General features: G+C 44.5%; 1 protein-coding gene across 2 annotated transcripts in view; it reads left to right on the forward strand.

Moving 5' to 3' along the window:
• Positions 1-17,046, forward strand: part of TMEM87B (transmembrane protein 87B) — a 254,806-nt gene that overhangs the window by 212,397 nt on the left and 25,363 nt on the right. For both annotated transcript variants that reach the window (XM_069235077.1, XM_069235078.1), the window contains exons 18-19: positions 3,435-3,487; positions 12,960-12,990. In XM_069235077.1, coding sequence (XP_069091178.1) covers positions 3,435-3,487; positions 12,960-12,990 — 84 coding nt within the window. The remainder of the gene's footprint in view (positions 1-3,434; positions 3,488-12,959; positions 12,991-17,046) is intronic.

A 17,046-nucleotide genomic window follows, 5' to 3' on the forward strand; every position in this document is an offset into this window, starting at 1 on the left:
AATACTGGGAAGTTTGGTATCAAACGACTCAGCACAATAAATCCATACTGATGCCAGTGTGGGATTTATTGAGAAATGCACACAGAGGGCATCTTAGAGATAGATACCCCCTGCATGCCAGCCCAACTGCTAGTGCTAGGCTGCCCTGTCTCTGCCAGCCTGCCACTTCCAGACTAGTTTCTGGCCACATCGGATGAGTGCCTTTGTGCACTCTGTGACCAGGATCAAAGCCTGCTTTATACCTCCCTCTGCAGGTAATGTATCACCTGGCGGTGAGCCACAAAGGTTCAAGCCTGGTGTTACAGCGCCCCGGGGCACTCCAGCTAGTGGAGATGCCCCCTCCCCTCCCCCCCCCCCCCCGACACAGCCCCTACATTTGGCAGCAAGTCCGGGAGATGATGAGAAAAACAAGGAGGAATCACCACCTCGGCCAGGTCCACCCCTAAGATGACCAGAGCTGATGTGACACCCTCATTAGAAAATCCTCCGTCTTGTGTTGGAGGATTTAGCCCAGTAGGGATAGGGATGTGCCCCCCTCGCCAAAGGGAGGAGGCACAAGGAGGGTGTAGCCACCCACAGGGACAGTAGCCAATGGCTACTGCCCTCCAGCCCTAACACACCCCTAAATTTAGTATTAAGGGGTGACCCTGAACCCAGGAAATCAGATTCCTGACGACCTACAAAGAAGGACTGCTCCCCTGAAAACCCCGCAGAGAAGAAGGAAGATAACAACTGCTTTGGCCCCAGCCCTACCGGCCTGTCTCCTGATTCACCGAACCTGCACCAACGACGCATCCTGCAGGTCCAGTGACCTCTGCCAACTCAAAGGACTGCCCTGCAACTACAAAGGACCAAGAAACTCCAGTGGACAGCGCCCCTGTCTAAAGCAACAAGAAGAAACCATCTTTAAAGGGACTCCCCCCTCACTCCAGAAGCGTGAGTCCCCACCACTCTGCAACCGATGCCCCTAGCCTGTGTCCAGAGAAACAAATGCCGCAGAGAGGACCCCCAGGCGACTCTGACACGTCCACCCTGAGCCGACCTCTCTGCACCCCCACGACAACGCCTGCAGTGGGAATCCCGAGGATCCCCCTGACCGCGACTGCCCGGTAACAAAGAAACCCAACGCCTGGAAGAAGCACTGCACCCACAGCCCCCAGGCCCGTGAAGAACAAACCCCCGTGCAGCAGTGACCAGCAGGCCGTCCTCACCCTTGCCCAGTTGGTGGCTGGCCTGAGAGGCCCAAGCCTCCCTGTGCCCTGCCTGCAACATCTGAATGACCCCCGGATCCCTCCATTGATTCCTATTACAAACCCGACGACTTGTTTGCCCACTGCACCCAGCCACCCCTGTGCCGCTGGGGGGTGTACTTTGTGTGCCTACTTGGGACCCCCCCAGTGCTCTCCAAAACCCCCCTAGTCTGCTCCCCGAGGACGCACCTGCTAGCAGACTGGAACCGGAGCCCCACTAGTCTCCATAGGCGCATATGTTATTTGGCCCCTCTTTGACCTCTGCACCTGACCCGCCCTGTGTTGCTAGTGCTGGGTGTTTGGGGTTGACTTGAATCCCCAGCGGTGGGCTGTCTATGCCCCAGAGACGGAACTTGAAAGTGCTTTACTTACCTCAAAAACTAACCTGTACTTATCTCCCAAAGGAACTGTTAAATTTAGCAGTGTCCACTTTGAAAATAGCTTATTGCCATTTTATGACAAACTGTGTACATTACTGTTTTGATTCTGATTTCTATCTATACCTGTGCAAAGTACTGTACTTACCTGCAATTAGAATCTTGTGGTTCTAAAATAAATTAAGAAAATAATATTTACCTGTATAAAAACCTATTGGCCTCGAGTCAAGTCATTGAGCGTGTGTTCTCATTTATTACCTGTGTGTGTGTACAACAAATGCTTAACACTACCCTCTGATAAGCCTAACTGCTCGACCACACTACCACAAATAGAGCATTAGTGGTATCTATTATTGCCTCTGTCAAGCCTCTTGGGGAACCCCTGGACTCTGTGCACACTATCTCTCTGTTTGAGATAGTATATTTAGAGCCAGCTTTCAACAGTGGAGCCTAGGCCTCTCTTTGCCTTTCAGCCGATAACACTCCTGCCCAGATTTTTCCAATTAGATCAGGAACAACCCGACCCAAGTTATTGATGTGGTTCCAGAGTGACATGGAGAGTACGGTATCCTGAACTTCTAAGCATGCACACCAGTCCTCCAATGAGGCTGCCTCTTTAGTAGGACCTGCAGTCACAGAATAGGGCATGGTCCTGCACCTGAACCTGTGCATGCTCCTCTTTCATGCACGGGGATTGAACAGTAGCAGTTGACAGTTTTTGATTGCCTTTCTAAAGTCTTTGATTTCATTCTGTCAGCCAGGTGTCCCTCAACTAAGACAGTATATGCCTGCCGTTAAGACAGATTTGTGGCTTGATGTGCATCCAAACAAGTGATCTCCTTTCTGCACCCTTGTGTGAGGTTCTTTTATTTGTTCTCTCTGTAGCACAGCAAGACTTTGCTCTGGGCACAGATAAAGGGTATGTTTCAGCCATATTGGCATTCCCAGATAGCTTGTGTTCCAATTACGTGCCCGATTGAATGAGATAAGTATGTAATATTTCTCATCTGAAATGTCAAAATGGTTTCAATGACTGCAGCTGTATTGGCTTCTATTCCTTGTATCATGACTGATTGCTTACCTGTAACCACTCTTTAATGCATGCACCTCCGATGCTCCGACTCCAGCAATTGGACAGTAAATTAAGATTAAGGCACTCACAAACTCGTCCCACCATCTGACTGGCTGTGCTGCCAGAACACCGCCGGCCCCACGGCCCTAATACAAGTTTCTCGCTGGGCCGGTGGACGGAAACAGCGTTTCTGCCTGCCAGCCCAGCGGGAAACAGGGCTTAACATTGATCTGGCAGCAATGTGGCGGTGCGGCGGGTGCAGCAGCACCTGTTGCGCTTTCCACTGCCCTTAATGAGGCCCTAAGAGATAGCTTTTTCTGAATTCTTCACTGTTTGTGGGACTGCTTGATTTAATCAAAGTAACTGCACTAAGTTAGATTCAATGAGAGATATTATCTCAGGTGATATTCCAGTGAAGTAGGTAAAGGCTTTTGACGATGCACACCACAAACCCTGTCTGCTTTCATTATCTCAAATCCTGCAGAGTCTTCTAAGGACTGTTGTGTTTCCTGATTTTCCTTCAGAACATCCTTCCCCTTTTCCTCGGCTAAGCTGAATAACATTTCAAGGGCTGCTTGGTTTCAGCTTCCCCTTCCTACAACTTGTTAGAGAAATTGTGTTCAGTTCAGAATATGGAGTTCGGAAATCCTCAAGTATCCTAAGAAACAATTATAAGGAACACAGCTGCTCCTGAAATGTGTTATCTAAGGCTCTGATTAATATGTCTTTCTTTAGGAAGAAGATCTGAAATGGGTAGAAGACAATATTCCTTCAACGTTTGCAGATGCGTAAGTATTTTTGTCACTGTAATTCTTACTAGAGATGTCTCAGGCTTCTTTTGAACAACTGAGGCTGTTGAATTGCATACAGATAGAGTTGTGCTCTTTGTAATAGCAGAGTTAATGCGACCTGTAGGTTGTATTGGAGAAGCACGTAGGCTTAGTTTCTCTGTTTGTGTTTGTATTGTTCCTATACGTAGGTGGGTCTGGTACTAAGTTGGGTACCACTGGTCTGTTTTTATTTATTATGTCACTGTGTTGTGTTTTTCTGGTTGGAAGTGCCTACTGATTAAATAGATTTTGATGTGCGGTGGATGCCAGATGTGTGCTGTATGCAGGTTTATGCTTCTTTTGCTGTGCTAACTTGCATATTTTAAGGTTTTTCTCTTGGTCCTGTCTGGATGTGACCCTTCGAAAATATGGCAGCAATAGCCATGTGGTTCCTGTGCAGTGAGAGCAGTATGTGCAAGACAACCTGTGTGCTAAACCTGAATAGATGGTGTCTTATGTACAGGTTGACAATTGGTAGATAGTGATCCTGACCCCCTGCAGGAGGCGGCATTAAGTACTGTATGCTGTGGTTGCGAAGGTGTTAGTTGCCCTATGCACTGGCTTTGCAGTAATATGTGATCCCCATACCATGCTTGGGAAAGGATGCAATAAGCAACACATTATTTGTCCTTCTGTGTTAGTTATGTGCTACTTTTTCCTAGTAGGAGGATGAATGAGTAGGGCTACTTTTGTGTATTTGTTGGTTGTTTAGGACTGAGATGTGTAGCTAGCCCTTTGACATTTTCCCTGTTACTCTTGCTCAGTATAGGAATTATGATTGAGGGCTAAATGAACCAAGGATTTCCTTTGGGTGAGGGAGATAGCACCCTCTCCCTTTGGAAATATGTGTGACTGGCTTGGGAGGGGTAGTCTCCCCCAACCACTGGTTTTGCTTTGAAGGGTACATTCGGTGCCCTCTGTGCGTAAACCAGTCTACACCGGTTCAGGGACCCCAGTCCCTGCTCTGGCGCAGAACTGGACAATTGAAAGGGGATTGACCACTCCCGTGTCCATCACCATCCCAGAGGTGGGCCCAGAGCTCCTCCAAAGGGTCCCTGGGTTCTGCCATCTTGAATACAAGGTTGGCAGGGAACGCTGGAAGCATCTGAGTGGCCAGGCCAGACAGGTGATGTCAGAGGCACCCTCTGATAGGTAGTTACCTGGTTAGTTGACCAAGCCCCCTCTTTGGGCTAAATAGGGTGTTCCTTTTGGATGGGTCCTCAGATTTGGCGTTCAAGACTCCGGCAGGACTCCTCTGCTTCAAATTCTGGGCTCAGGAACCTCGACTGGACCCTCCAGGAACCTACAAGCTGCAGATCCATGAGAAATACTCTTTTGCAACATTGTATCCGGACTCCTGCCAGCTTTGCAACATTTCCCTGGCTGTGCATCCTAAGAAGACTGCAACTCTCCAGCCTGCACAAGATGAAGAAGGAATCTCCCTTGGGATGAAGGCATCACTCCCCTGTAACTACAGGTAGCTGGCTGCAATGACAACCGGCTGCATGGATCTCCCCTCATCCTGAGTGGCGTGGGTCATGCATCATGGGTGGTGGTCCGGAGAGTCTCCCTTGGTCCTCTCTACCAGCTGTCGCACTTTGATGGTGGCAAGTCCTTTCCTTTCCACTCCACACAACACAGTACCCTTGTGCACCGAGTCCTTTGCAGCTGCCAAGGCTTGTCTGCTTCACCTCCAAGGGGAACATCAGGCGACGACTAGCTCCAGCCCCAGCACTCCTACCTGCAACACCTGGGCCTCTGCGTGATCCTCCGCCACCGAGGGAGCACCTTCTGTAGTGCTGCATGGGCTGCTTCTGTGACTTCTGTGTCCCTGTCCTGTGGGACATCTGTGGGTGCTCCCTCTGCTCCTGTGGGCCTTCTGCGACGCGGAGGTTCCCCTGTGACTCCCCTTCCTGGTTAGAGTCCTCCTGGACCTTGCTGGTCCCTGGCAGCACCCCTTTTCCTGCAACCGCGAGTTTGCCTTTGCCATGGTCTGTTGGTGGAAATCTTTCACCGACACTCATCTGCAATCCAGCTTCCAGCGTGGGACAACTTTTGCACGCATCAGGAACTCTTCTTCAGCTTCTGTGCTGCAGTGCTGACCTGTCTTCCTCCTTCGTCGACCAACTCCCAAAGGTACCTCTGGGTGGGTAGTATCTCCTACTCCCCCTGAACTCCACAGACCATTCTGGACTGGGTCCCCTCTCTCCACCGGTCTCCAACTTCCGTATACCACTGCTGGTTCCTTGCAGGCTGTTCTGGATGTCTTCATTTTCTTCTTTCCATCCTTTGGGGTGGTTTGGGGGAAATCCAGTGTTTTACGCCTGCATTCCTGGTCGCTGGGCGGGTACTGTGTTACTTACCTGTGTGGTTTCTTAGTACTCCCAGCTCCCCTCTACACGATTCTTACCTAGGTAGCCGCCCAGTGTTTCACTTCCACTTTCTTAGCATATGGTTTGGGCTCTCCCTAGGGCTACTATTGCATATTGCTATTTTACACTGTTTCTAACCTTCTTATGCCCCTTACTGTGTGTGTGTGTGTGTGTGTGTGTGTTTACTTACCTCCTATAGAAGGGTTGCCTCTCTTGTATTTTCTGATACTGTGTTCCAAAAATAAAGTACCTTTATTTTTGTACAACCAAGTGTTTCCTTTCTTGTATGTAAGTACTGTGACTGTAGTGGTATTACATGAGCATTGCACGTCTCCTAGATAAGCCTTGGCTGCTCATCCACGGCTACCTCTAGAGAGCCTGGCTTTCAGACTGCCTACACTTCACTGAGAGGGGATTCTTGGACCTGGTGTAAGTACCATAGGTATCCCCCACACTATATAGCTGTCCGGTTCACTCTCCTTTTAATTTTCTCTCTTTTGCAAAACTCTTCAGGGTACATACAAGCATATTTCAAATGTGCTGTTTGTTTCCCTAAGTAACAATACAAATAGTATTAAAAAATTTCCAAATGAACTTAGTAGGATTTTCTGGCTCCAGTACAGTTGTCATATATTCACCTTATGTTGTAGAATAATTATGAATGTAGGTAAGATATAGATAGTCAGTATATGGGCTAAAGTATCTCCTTATGTAGTTTTAACCACATTTTTGGTTGTTTGCTATCACTAATATCTTCTCAACTATGTAGAGAGTATCAGCTCCTACATGTCATAACTTCGCACCCACTCAGCCGTGCAGCCTTTTTGAGGCTTTTGGGAAGTGAGGCCTGTTTGTGATCCTAGAGACTAATCAGTGTGTTTTTGTTTGTGCTACTTATTGTCATTATTATCATCCTCCTCTTCTTCTTCCACCTCCTCCTCTTCTTCTTCCCCTTCTTCCTTCTCCTCTTCCTCCTCCTCCTCATATTCTTCTTCCTCTTCTTTCCCCATTTTCTTCCTCTTCTTCCCCCTCTTCTTCCCATTCTTGTTTCTCTTCTTCTTCCTCCTCCTGTTCTTCCTCTTCTTCCTTCCTCTCCTTCTCCATCAAATAAAAATCATTGTTTATTGCATTAGGGCAGACTTTGAGCTGGGGCTGTGCTGTTTATCATTCGTACTGGTATGCTTAGTCATTCTTTCTTTCAGACTTCTGGATGTCTAGAAACACAGGCAAGGCACCTGGCCATAACTTGCACAACAAGAGTTCGATTTGAGAGCCTGACATATGGCCAACACAGCCTCTACCTGTGAAATGGTCACCAACTTCCATACTCGAGTACTTTTCTTTTACTCACGATGATGTCATGGCTTTACAGAATTAATGTTTTCAGTCCTCCACTGAACAAGCCACATTTAGACATTGGTGGCAAGCCATTGTCTCTGAAGCGTACCCACATATCGTGGTTGTAGTACTTGGTCTTTGAGGCCCCGCTCCCCCTCCAAATCACTACGCCTCTTAGCAAGGTGAAACACATTCTTGATGCCTCCACTTAGGAGGTATCGCTGAGACCTAGGTCTGCCAATGCTTCCCCTGCACTGGCACATTGACCCAAGTCTAGTGCAATGCCATATTCTCAGGGACCCTTAAAGACTAATGTTACCCACACTTTGCAAAAGCATACTCCATTAATGATGGAGCCTATGTTTTTTGCTGTTGTCAGTAGTATCTGGGAACTACCCCAGCTGTTGTCTTAGCCTATATCTCTGATTTTGTGTTCCACACAAGGCACCACAGTCATGTTGCTTGGCCAGTTCCAGGAACAGCCATGTCTAAGGCCAGCCCAATGCATATTGGCATTGGTGTAGGCATGAATGGAAATAGACTGATACCTGGAGGCTCAGGATTCACTTTTGCAACCAGTTTAATGAATTTCGCCCATGTTAATGCTTTTTCAGTGGCTTGGCATAGGATGATGTATTTCGTGTCCTCCAAAGAATGCAGAATTGCAGATCTTCCTTTATACTAGCTATACCATCAGTATAATTTGGGACTTCCTGTTTATAATGAACATCCTAAGCTCAATGTTGATTTCACACATTGTTAGTCCGTTGAAGCTAAATATCTTCACTTGTGCATCTATTCAGTTTTTTGTTGTTTTTGTAGTTAGATGAGAGTTGAGATTGCATCTGACTATTTGGAGTTTGTTATCCTGAACTAATAATGTTGGTACTGCTAAGACATTCGGGGCCTGATTTAGATTTCATTAGAGGTGTTACTCCATCACAACGGTGACAGATATTTCTTCCAGCGATACCTAAGTCCCGTATGAAACAATGGGATTTATATTTCAGCGGAGCTACCCTTTCGCCAAAATCTAAACCAGGCTCTAAGTGTCTTGTACCCAAATGAGAAGGAAATTTGAGTCTAAAATGGTTTGCACAATTTGTGATGTAATTTTTACAGTTTTATGAGAAATCTGACCTTAACTAATGTCCTGAAAAAAAGTCTCTAGCCACATATTACAGTGTTAGCGCAGTAAAATATGACAGATTGTCAACTTCTTCCTGACTTCCCCATTTGAATCAGTGTCTCCCCTCAACGTTTGATGACTTACAAAGTGAGAAAATGCATTCTTATGACTCGTGAACATTAAAGCTTAAATGAGGTTCATCTATTCATAAGTCTGCACAAGTTCAACATCAACAATGACTGGTCATCATTCGAAGTTGTAGGACATACGTAATCACTTTCAAGTGAGTGAGCAAAGACCTTTGTTTTTTCAGGGGGCATCCTTTTATGTAAATCTTGATAAGTGGGGCAATATAGAGCATTTTACTGCACCATTGTCACATGAATAGTCTAGCAGCCTCTGTTTTTTTTTTTCAGGCCATTTTGAAGGAAATGTATATAAAATATGCCAGTGCTTTTCTGCTGGGCTAAGCAAGCACGGCAAGGTTTCTGATGACTCTGAGGTTCTGGATTGTTACATCTCCTCATATAGTGTGCAGGATTCGGGTCTACACAGGTTCCAACGCTGGTTCTTCACCTCCATCTCTGTGAGGGCAAGCTTCCACTTTTGTTAAAATGTTTATTTCTAAAGCATCATACATCAGTGTGCACTATGTGGTCCTCCTCCCCCCCCCCCCCCCTCAGATTCTCCTGAATGTGCGTATATTAGATTGAAAGCAAAGATTCAGGCATGCCCACCCTCCTGATTCAGGTGGGAAACTACTGATTTCAGGGCTGCTCTCCCGCCTCCTAATTCTTGCATTCAGAAACACAGTTGCTTAATGATGATCTGCTGGTGACGAAGCAGCTTGAGCTCCAAAATGATCTCTGCCCCCAGTAGTTGTCAACAATATGAAGGATCTGTATAAAATTTCAGACAGTCGTGTGCACTAGTAAGTGGATTTTCCAGCTATAATGCACCTAAATCTAATGGCATTTGGAAACCAACACAGTACACGCTTCAAAACGGTGATGGTGGAAGTATTCTTTTTTTCTTCAGAAAGTGGAAAGTTCTCCCATTAAAGCTAATAAAAGGAATTACATCTTTTAAGTGAAAGTGGTTCACGTTTACCAAAGTTAATGCAAGCACAATGCCTGCAGCTCAGTTTGTTCCGATTCTGGACTTTTTATTTTTTTATTTTTTATAAAGAGTGACCAGTGCACTCTTACAAATGTTCAGAGAGAGACAAAGGTAGCCTTTAAAACCCTTTATTGCTTATCTAAAGTTCTGAAAATTATTTTCTGTTAAATGAAATTTGTCTTTAACAAAAAGATTTTGCCCACACTGCATCATCAGCGCCCTTATTGCTTATATCCATTGAGTTTCACAAAGTTCCTTGGTCCTGCATGTTGTGGTGGGCAACTTATTACCTGTGCTCTATTGCAATGCAAGATCCTTACTCAGGCGCCTCATCTGCGAGTGTTCACAAGAATACGAGTCACAAAAAATATTATTTTAAACTATTGTGTGTTTGGAAGATACCACGAGGAGCCAAGGTGATCGTGTATGTGCAAGAACTTTACCAAAAAATAAGGTAATCCATCAGTTCACTTTAATAGTCCTGCAAAAACAAAACAGCTTATTTCTTTTGTTTATGGAATTGATCAACTTTAGCTGCTCGATTCGAGTCCTACTGTTTGGGCTTAAATCTGCTCCACGTTTTTATAAAAAATGTCCTATAGTAATAGCTTTCATGCTAGGCGTCCATTTACGTGTACTTGGGTATCTCACAAAACAGGATTGTTTGAGTAGTTCTCTATTAAAGTCACACATTAACACAAAATTTTCTTTCGTAGGCCAGAAATTTTGATGAACAAGAATTAGCCATCTCCTCTCATGTAGAGGAACACACGGTTCATGTACAAATTCTCCAAGCACTTTTTAAGTTGCCCAGTCCTTTACTTTGATTGCTCCTCTCCCTGCTGAGGCTTTGTTTTTTTCTGGAACACCATTGTGCTGTCACAAATGCTCAGACATTTGGGTGTTTTCTGTCATTGTGAGGCTGGGAGATTCTAGTCAAACTTTCCTGTGAGTAGCTGATCCTCTTGCAAGGGCAAGTTATCCGTAGCACTGTCCTGCTTGTTTAGCCATGATCTAAAATGGACATGGTAGTGAAACGCTGGTAGTGGGCTTTTCATCTGCCAGATATAACGTGTCAGTGTGCTCACTGGGTTTTGGAACTTTGGAACCATCCAGTCTTTCAAAGCTGGGTGGTGGTGCTACAACAGTCCTTCTTCCAAAAATTGTATTTTTAGGTCGTGCCTAGGCAGCGCTGTCTCTCGACATGTTGTAATCTACTTCTGTGGACTTTCACCACTCCCAACTGAGGCCCATCACTTTAATTCATTCCTTGGCCCACATTTTAAAATTTCCTTGATTTCGTAGGTAAATGCTTTACGTTTGTCCTGCTTTGAGTCTGCTTTGTTACTGCCTTGGAGACTGATCCTGTTAGCTGGGTTATTGCACGATCAGCCAAATACCTTAGTGCGGTTCACTACTTTTTTATTTTGCCTCTCCGCTTCGTGCTCTGTGTCCATATGTTGTTTCTTCCGCTTCCTTGTTTTTGGGCATGCCACTGTTTCTTTGTGGTGTTTGCGCCCAAAGACTGCAAGCTGGAGAGGGGGTTCTTTTTTTTTTTTTTTAAGTATGTTTTGAAGTTTCATATAGCATGCACTCGTTTGGAGGAATGCTTTACATGAGTACCACTTCCATACATAAAGTTTCATATAGCGTGAAGTCGTTAGGAGCGCTTTACATGAGTACTGGTTACGTACAAGTTTGGCATATTTTAAACAGAAAAAAACACAGAAATCCTCAATGCGGCTACCCCAGCACAGCGGGACAGCCAATACTACAATATTAACTGCACTCTGGAAACTCGCCGCATAATGCTTTGCAGGGCATTTCTTTTACAAAACATTTTAGCATATAGCTGAGCCTCTGGTGGTCCCTGCAACAACAGGACCACCACCTCTTTCTGTCTAGGTCATCCCTGAATCCGCACACTAGGTTGGGAGGGGGCAAAAATAGTAGTCTCTCCCACCATTCATTGTATTTTTAATCTCTCTTGGCTGGAACTTTTGTTTTACGGCTTGGAGTAGTTTGTGTTTTTAACATCCTTGTTTGTAATATTATCGCAGAAGGCCTGCTAGGCCTGAAAAATGTGTAAGGCACTACGCCCTTTATGGGCTAAATATATGGTTACACTGCATTACTTTCTCCCATTCTCTTTTCATCTGGTTATGCCCTCCAGGGGGTAACTGTATGGTTACATGGCCATGTTTCTTCCAAATGCTATTTTTATTGTGGTGTCCTCTAGGAGCTATTGTAAGCATTTCAATCAAGATACTACAGTATTCTATGCACTCTGAAACGCGCCCCATAATGCTTTGCTGGAGATATCCTTTTTCAAAGCATTTTAGCCCATAACTCACTGTGTGGTGGTCCTTGGACAATGGGACTACTATTAACACGTTCACCATGAGGCACTCTTTCTGTCTAGGTCATCTCTGGGCCCCCACACTAGGTTAGGGGGAACCCCAAAATAATAATATAAATAAATATAATAATGGCAATATTTTCATTCTTTGCTGCAGATAGAGGAAGGAGGTAAGTGGAAGTGCTTCAGTTATAGGCAGCGCCGTTGGACTTATGTGGCAAAGAGGACCAAATTATGTTGCATGGTTGACCAATTAATGTGTCAAGAAAAGTCTAGTTATACATTTGCAAAACCAATAGCTCTAACTCAAGCAAATGGGAGACCTAATACATTACAAATGCTTGTTTATACTTAATTTAACCCCAAGTCACACTTTATCTAGTGAGAACCCTTGAAACCCCCTTCATAGATCAGATGTAAAAAGAGCTGTGATTTTTTTTCATCGACCGTAACAGAAGCACATTAATTTCTATCTTAAGGTGAGAGTACTGCTGATAAAAAATGCTTCTTATGCTTTAATCATTTACCAGCGTGCAGATGCCATTGCTGAAGTTTCCCTTTGAGTGGAGAAGTTTGTGCCCCATGAGAGTTACTGTAGGATCTACAGTTTCCCCACAAACCAGTCTCTTTACACAGATGATCTGTATGGCAATCACCCAGGTTGCTTTGAGCCTATGAATATACTTGCAAGTATTGCTCTGGTGCATGGTCTTGTCTGTCCTTTGCTCTCGGTTTATTAGAATTGACTGACTCATTCTAATATGAGCCCCTTAAATAGCTGGGTTGCAGACAACTCGACAAAGGATCTTGTGGAAATTCCAGTACTCTGTTAATAGGTCCAATTGCATGAGTAGCAACTGATCTGAATGTTCGATGATAAGGGCAGGATGGGGCATTCGGTCAACATAGGATGTCGTGTTACCCTGGTTTCATGCCCTTAATGAAGCTGATGCAGTTTCCTGATTTATTGGTTACTTATTTACATTGCTTAGACTTTTGTAGTTATGAAGGAACCATAGACTGAAAATGCCAGAGTTATTTTGATGGGTCATTTTTCCAAAATTATTGTTTGGATTGTGATTTAAAACTTAATCTGCATTTTCTTTGTTTCAGAGTTATTCCAGTATTAATGGATTCCGATGAGGTATGTATTAAACATATTTCTTCACTTCATGTATTCAGCTTATCACCATTTCTTTTTCTTCACTGAAAAATCCGTCAAATGGATGAGAGTGCCGAGTAGGTTTTGAGTTCTTGCTGGGGAGAAGTGGATGATAGTAGTGAATCCGATTTTGCCGTGAATTAATCACTGTTCCTATGTTTTAGAATTCATAACATATGTCTATGTTGATGGAGGTAATCACAGTGGTGAATTACGTTTGAGAAAGCGTGTATTTCTATTATATTTGCTATATTTTGTTTTTAACAGAATATATTATAAATCGTCACCTTTGAATATCCACATTTGTGTACATGCGTGGGGAAAGTGTCGTAAAAGCACACATTTCTGTACCGAATTCTGTGCAAATAGAAGTGTGTGAGGGTCTGCTCAATTTCATGACTCCCAATCCATTGGGGGTAATTTGCATCTGCTCTGTCTGCTCCTGCTTCTGACCCATTCCTGTAATCTGTTCTTCCAAAGGAAGAACTAACATGCATCATCTCATTTACATGTAGATATGTCATCCCATTTACAATCCCATATATCATCTATTTACATATAGACATATCTCCCCATGTCCTGTAGGTTTACAGGGCATCCTGTACTTGGTACTCAGTAGATTATGACGCGAAGATACAATAAAACAGCAGAATAGGACACAATGTTTGGCACACTAAACACATCAGTGTTTTGTTTCTGGTTAGTTTAGGTTCCATAAGTTCAGCCTCCAAATTTGAAGTCTAGAAGTTCTTCCTAACCACTATTTGTATTGTTGTGCTTCGCTGTTCTAGATTTCATACTCTGCTCCTGCAGCAATAAGCCTTGTTCCATTGCCTTCACACATACTCTTGAATGAGAGCTGAATGAAAGAGGTCTTGGGAAGTGGTCTCTTAGGTTTTTTGATGAATGGAAAAAAGTCTGTGTCTAAGCCACCAGCATGTAGCATTGCTGTAGAAGAAAGTGAATGTATTTTTGGTCTCTTAGGTTTTTTGATGAATGGAAAAAAGTCTGTGTCTAAGCCACCAGCATGTAGCATTGGTGTAGAAGAAAGTCAATTTATTTTTGGTCATATAGTTCAACTTGTAAACGCTGAGGACCAGTTAGAAGCAACATCAGTATGGGTTCTACCAGGGACTGTTGATCATTAATTGTGCTTTAAGAGCACTAGTTTGTGGCTCCACTGGTCTCCCTTTTGGTTGACTCTCAGTTGTCTAAGCTTTGTAAATTTCTCTTTATTGTTTTTTTCAAAGATGCATACTCAATCTAAATATGATCTGCAAATAAAAAATATTATGAATGTAAAGCGAATACAGGTCATGATGGTTAACAATTAATCAGAATAACAATCAGCATCCAAGTTCTCATTTCCCGTCCCACGCATTTGGTTCATTTATGGTGTATTCCTGGGCTTGTGTACACTTTAGAGTAGTGTGTAAGTGGGGCTTTCCCATAATGGCGATACCAGAAGATCCTCATTGAAACCTCCATTCCCACTACATTATGTCAGACATTCAGATATTGCCAGAATTGAATAAATCATGCGGAGTGCCACATCAAATCTATATTGTGTGCCTGATGCCTTTCCAAATCAGGGGATTCATTCATCTTACTATACTAAGTAAGTCAGTATGATAATCTTTCTGCATTTACCCATCCACCGCTGAATATTCAGTACCTCATCCAGTGGTGGGTCTAGATGTCTTCTATGCCACATCAATTTGGCCTTCATGGCCTAGGATCAGAATATTGTGAACTGACATTCACTACCTCCTATTCTAGTTGGATGTTTTCAAATGTGGGTTACAGCAGACTCATAAAAATCACTTGCATTGGAGACCATGGCAGACTGCCAGACCTTTGTTGTACCCTAATTAGCCAGTAAGTCTAAACACTGCATTGGTGATTTGCATATTATGCCTGTGAATCAGACCGTTCCTTATTTCCACTTTGACGTTGCAATCTGATTGACAGAAGGTGGGGGGTTTTACTACGTCAGCAACATGGCTGAGGCCATGAAGACCCCAGCCCTTTGAAAATTTCAGGACAATATAAATGTATGTCCCAATTATGTTATTTCTTTCGTCTATGAAAAAAATTCAATTTTTTTATTATAGTAACTTCATCTTACCAAGTTAGGTAATGAACTTTCCTAGCCTTTTTTGGATCCAAGCCTGCTAACATCATCTTGGGGACATTCAGAAAGCTTCCCTGGGAATGCATGACGTCCGTTGCTTACCACTGGCTTTTTGGTTTGTAACTCCCATTTTCTTGCTTTCTGTTTACTGGCTTAATTTGTTATAGGCTGTTCAGCATGAGTTCTGTTGCCCAGACCTTATTTACAGTATCCTTCCAAGTGCTCCCTTTCTGTAAACAAGGTTTAAAATCGTTTTCTTATCTTGTCACATTAGCTGTGCATTCAAAGATAGAGGTTAAATGTCAGGCTCCAACTTCTGGGGGAGCTTGGTGTTTACTTTTTTTCCCTCTCACTTTAAAGTGAGAGGATTTATGTGACAGCCATGCTGGCTACTGTAGGTAATTATGAAGTGTGGCATAAGCAGATATTTTTATACCTTCAAAACAAATCAATACACTAGGTGATAACATTCCCACACATTGTTTGTGTGTTGTATACTTTTATCAGTAAAACTGTATGTCTGTGCAAATGTAATGGGCATGTCAATTGAAGATGTGTTTTTTTTTGCCTGTAATGGCAGTGCGCTACCACACCATGCATACTCCACTTAACTCCACGCCGCTACATTCTTATCTGCACCACACACTGTTACTGCACTCTAATCAACCAATGTTGACTTATATAGCGTGAGCTTCTCACCCCCGGGGGGGTCTCCAGATGATGGGGGATGCTGTGGACCTCATTAGGCTGTAGCTGGTGGTTGGAGAGACAAGTTTTGAGCTGCTTTCTGAAATCCTTCAGAGAAGGGGAGGTGGGAGGTGGGAGGTGGGAGAAGGAGCAATCTCCGTAATGTTCATGGCAGATGCTGGGAACGTGGGCCTAGGCAAGGGAGGTTGAGCGGAGGTGTCTGGTGGAAAGGAAGGTGGCTATTTATGTAGGCGGGTCTGGCGTTGTGGAGGGCCTTGTATGTGTGTGAGGAGCTTGAAGAGGTATCTTTGCTGGGGGAGGGCCCTTAGGTGCGGGGTGATGCTGGTTCTTCTGCGGAGTTTGAGGACGAGTCTTGCTGCTGCTTTCTGGATGGTCTGGAGGCAGTTAATGAGCTGCTCAGTGGTTCCGGCATAGAGCACATAGCCGTAGTCGAGTCCGCTGGAGATGAGGGCCTGATTGACTGTCGTCCTGATAAAGATGGGGATCCATTGGAAGATCTTGCGGAGAATGCAGAGGATGTGGAAGCAGGCAGAAGACGTTGTTGATCTGTTGCTTCATGATCAGTTGGGTGTGTAGGATAGTCGCTAGGATGCGTCTGTGGTTGGTTGCTGTGGGTGGGTGACCGAGGGCAGCGGGCCACCACGTGTCATCCCAGGGGGGGCTTGTTCCCAAAGATGAGGATCTCTGTTTTGTCTGAATTAAGCTTGAGGCAGTTGGTCCTCATCGAGGTGGCGATGTCAACCATAGTGTTTTGGAAGTTGGTTTGTGTGTTGGCGGTACCGTCTGAGAGGAAGAGGATGAGCAGGGTGTTGTCAACGTAGAAAACGATGTAGTCTGTGGGTGCGTGTAATGTCTCCCAATGTAGTCATGTAGATATTGAAGAGGGTAGGGCTGATGGAGGAGCCTTGGGGACCACCATTGATGATGTCTTTGAGTGCAGAGACGGGAGGGAGGTGTTCAGCTGGAGATGGAGGCGATCCAGTTAGTGCATTGATTTGAATGCCAATGCTGTGAAGTCTGGTGATGAGAGTTTAGTGTGAGACACTGTTGAAGGCTGCCGATAAGTCGAGGAGGATGAGCGCCGTTGTTACTCCTTGTGGTAGAAGTAATCCGATAGCATGTCGCAGAGGGCTTGGGAGGGGTGGATTGCGTTTTCTATGGCAAAGGGGCAGGAGAATTCTCTGACGATGCTAAAG

The sequence above is a fragment of the Pleurodeles waltl genome, chromosome 5, assembly GCF_031143425.1.
Source record: "Pleurodeles waltl isolate 20211129_DDA chromosome 5, aPleWal1.hap1.20221129, whole genome shotgun sequence".
In the NCBI taxonomy this organism is placed as follows: Eukaryota; Metazoa; Chordata; class Amphibia; order Caudata; family Salamandridae; genus Pleurodeles; species Pleurodeles waltl.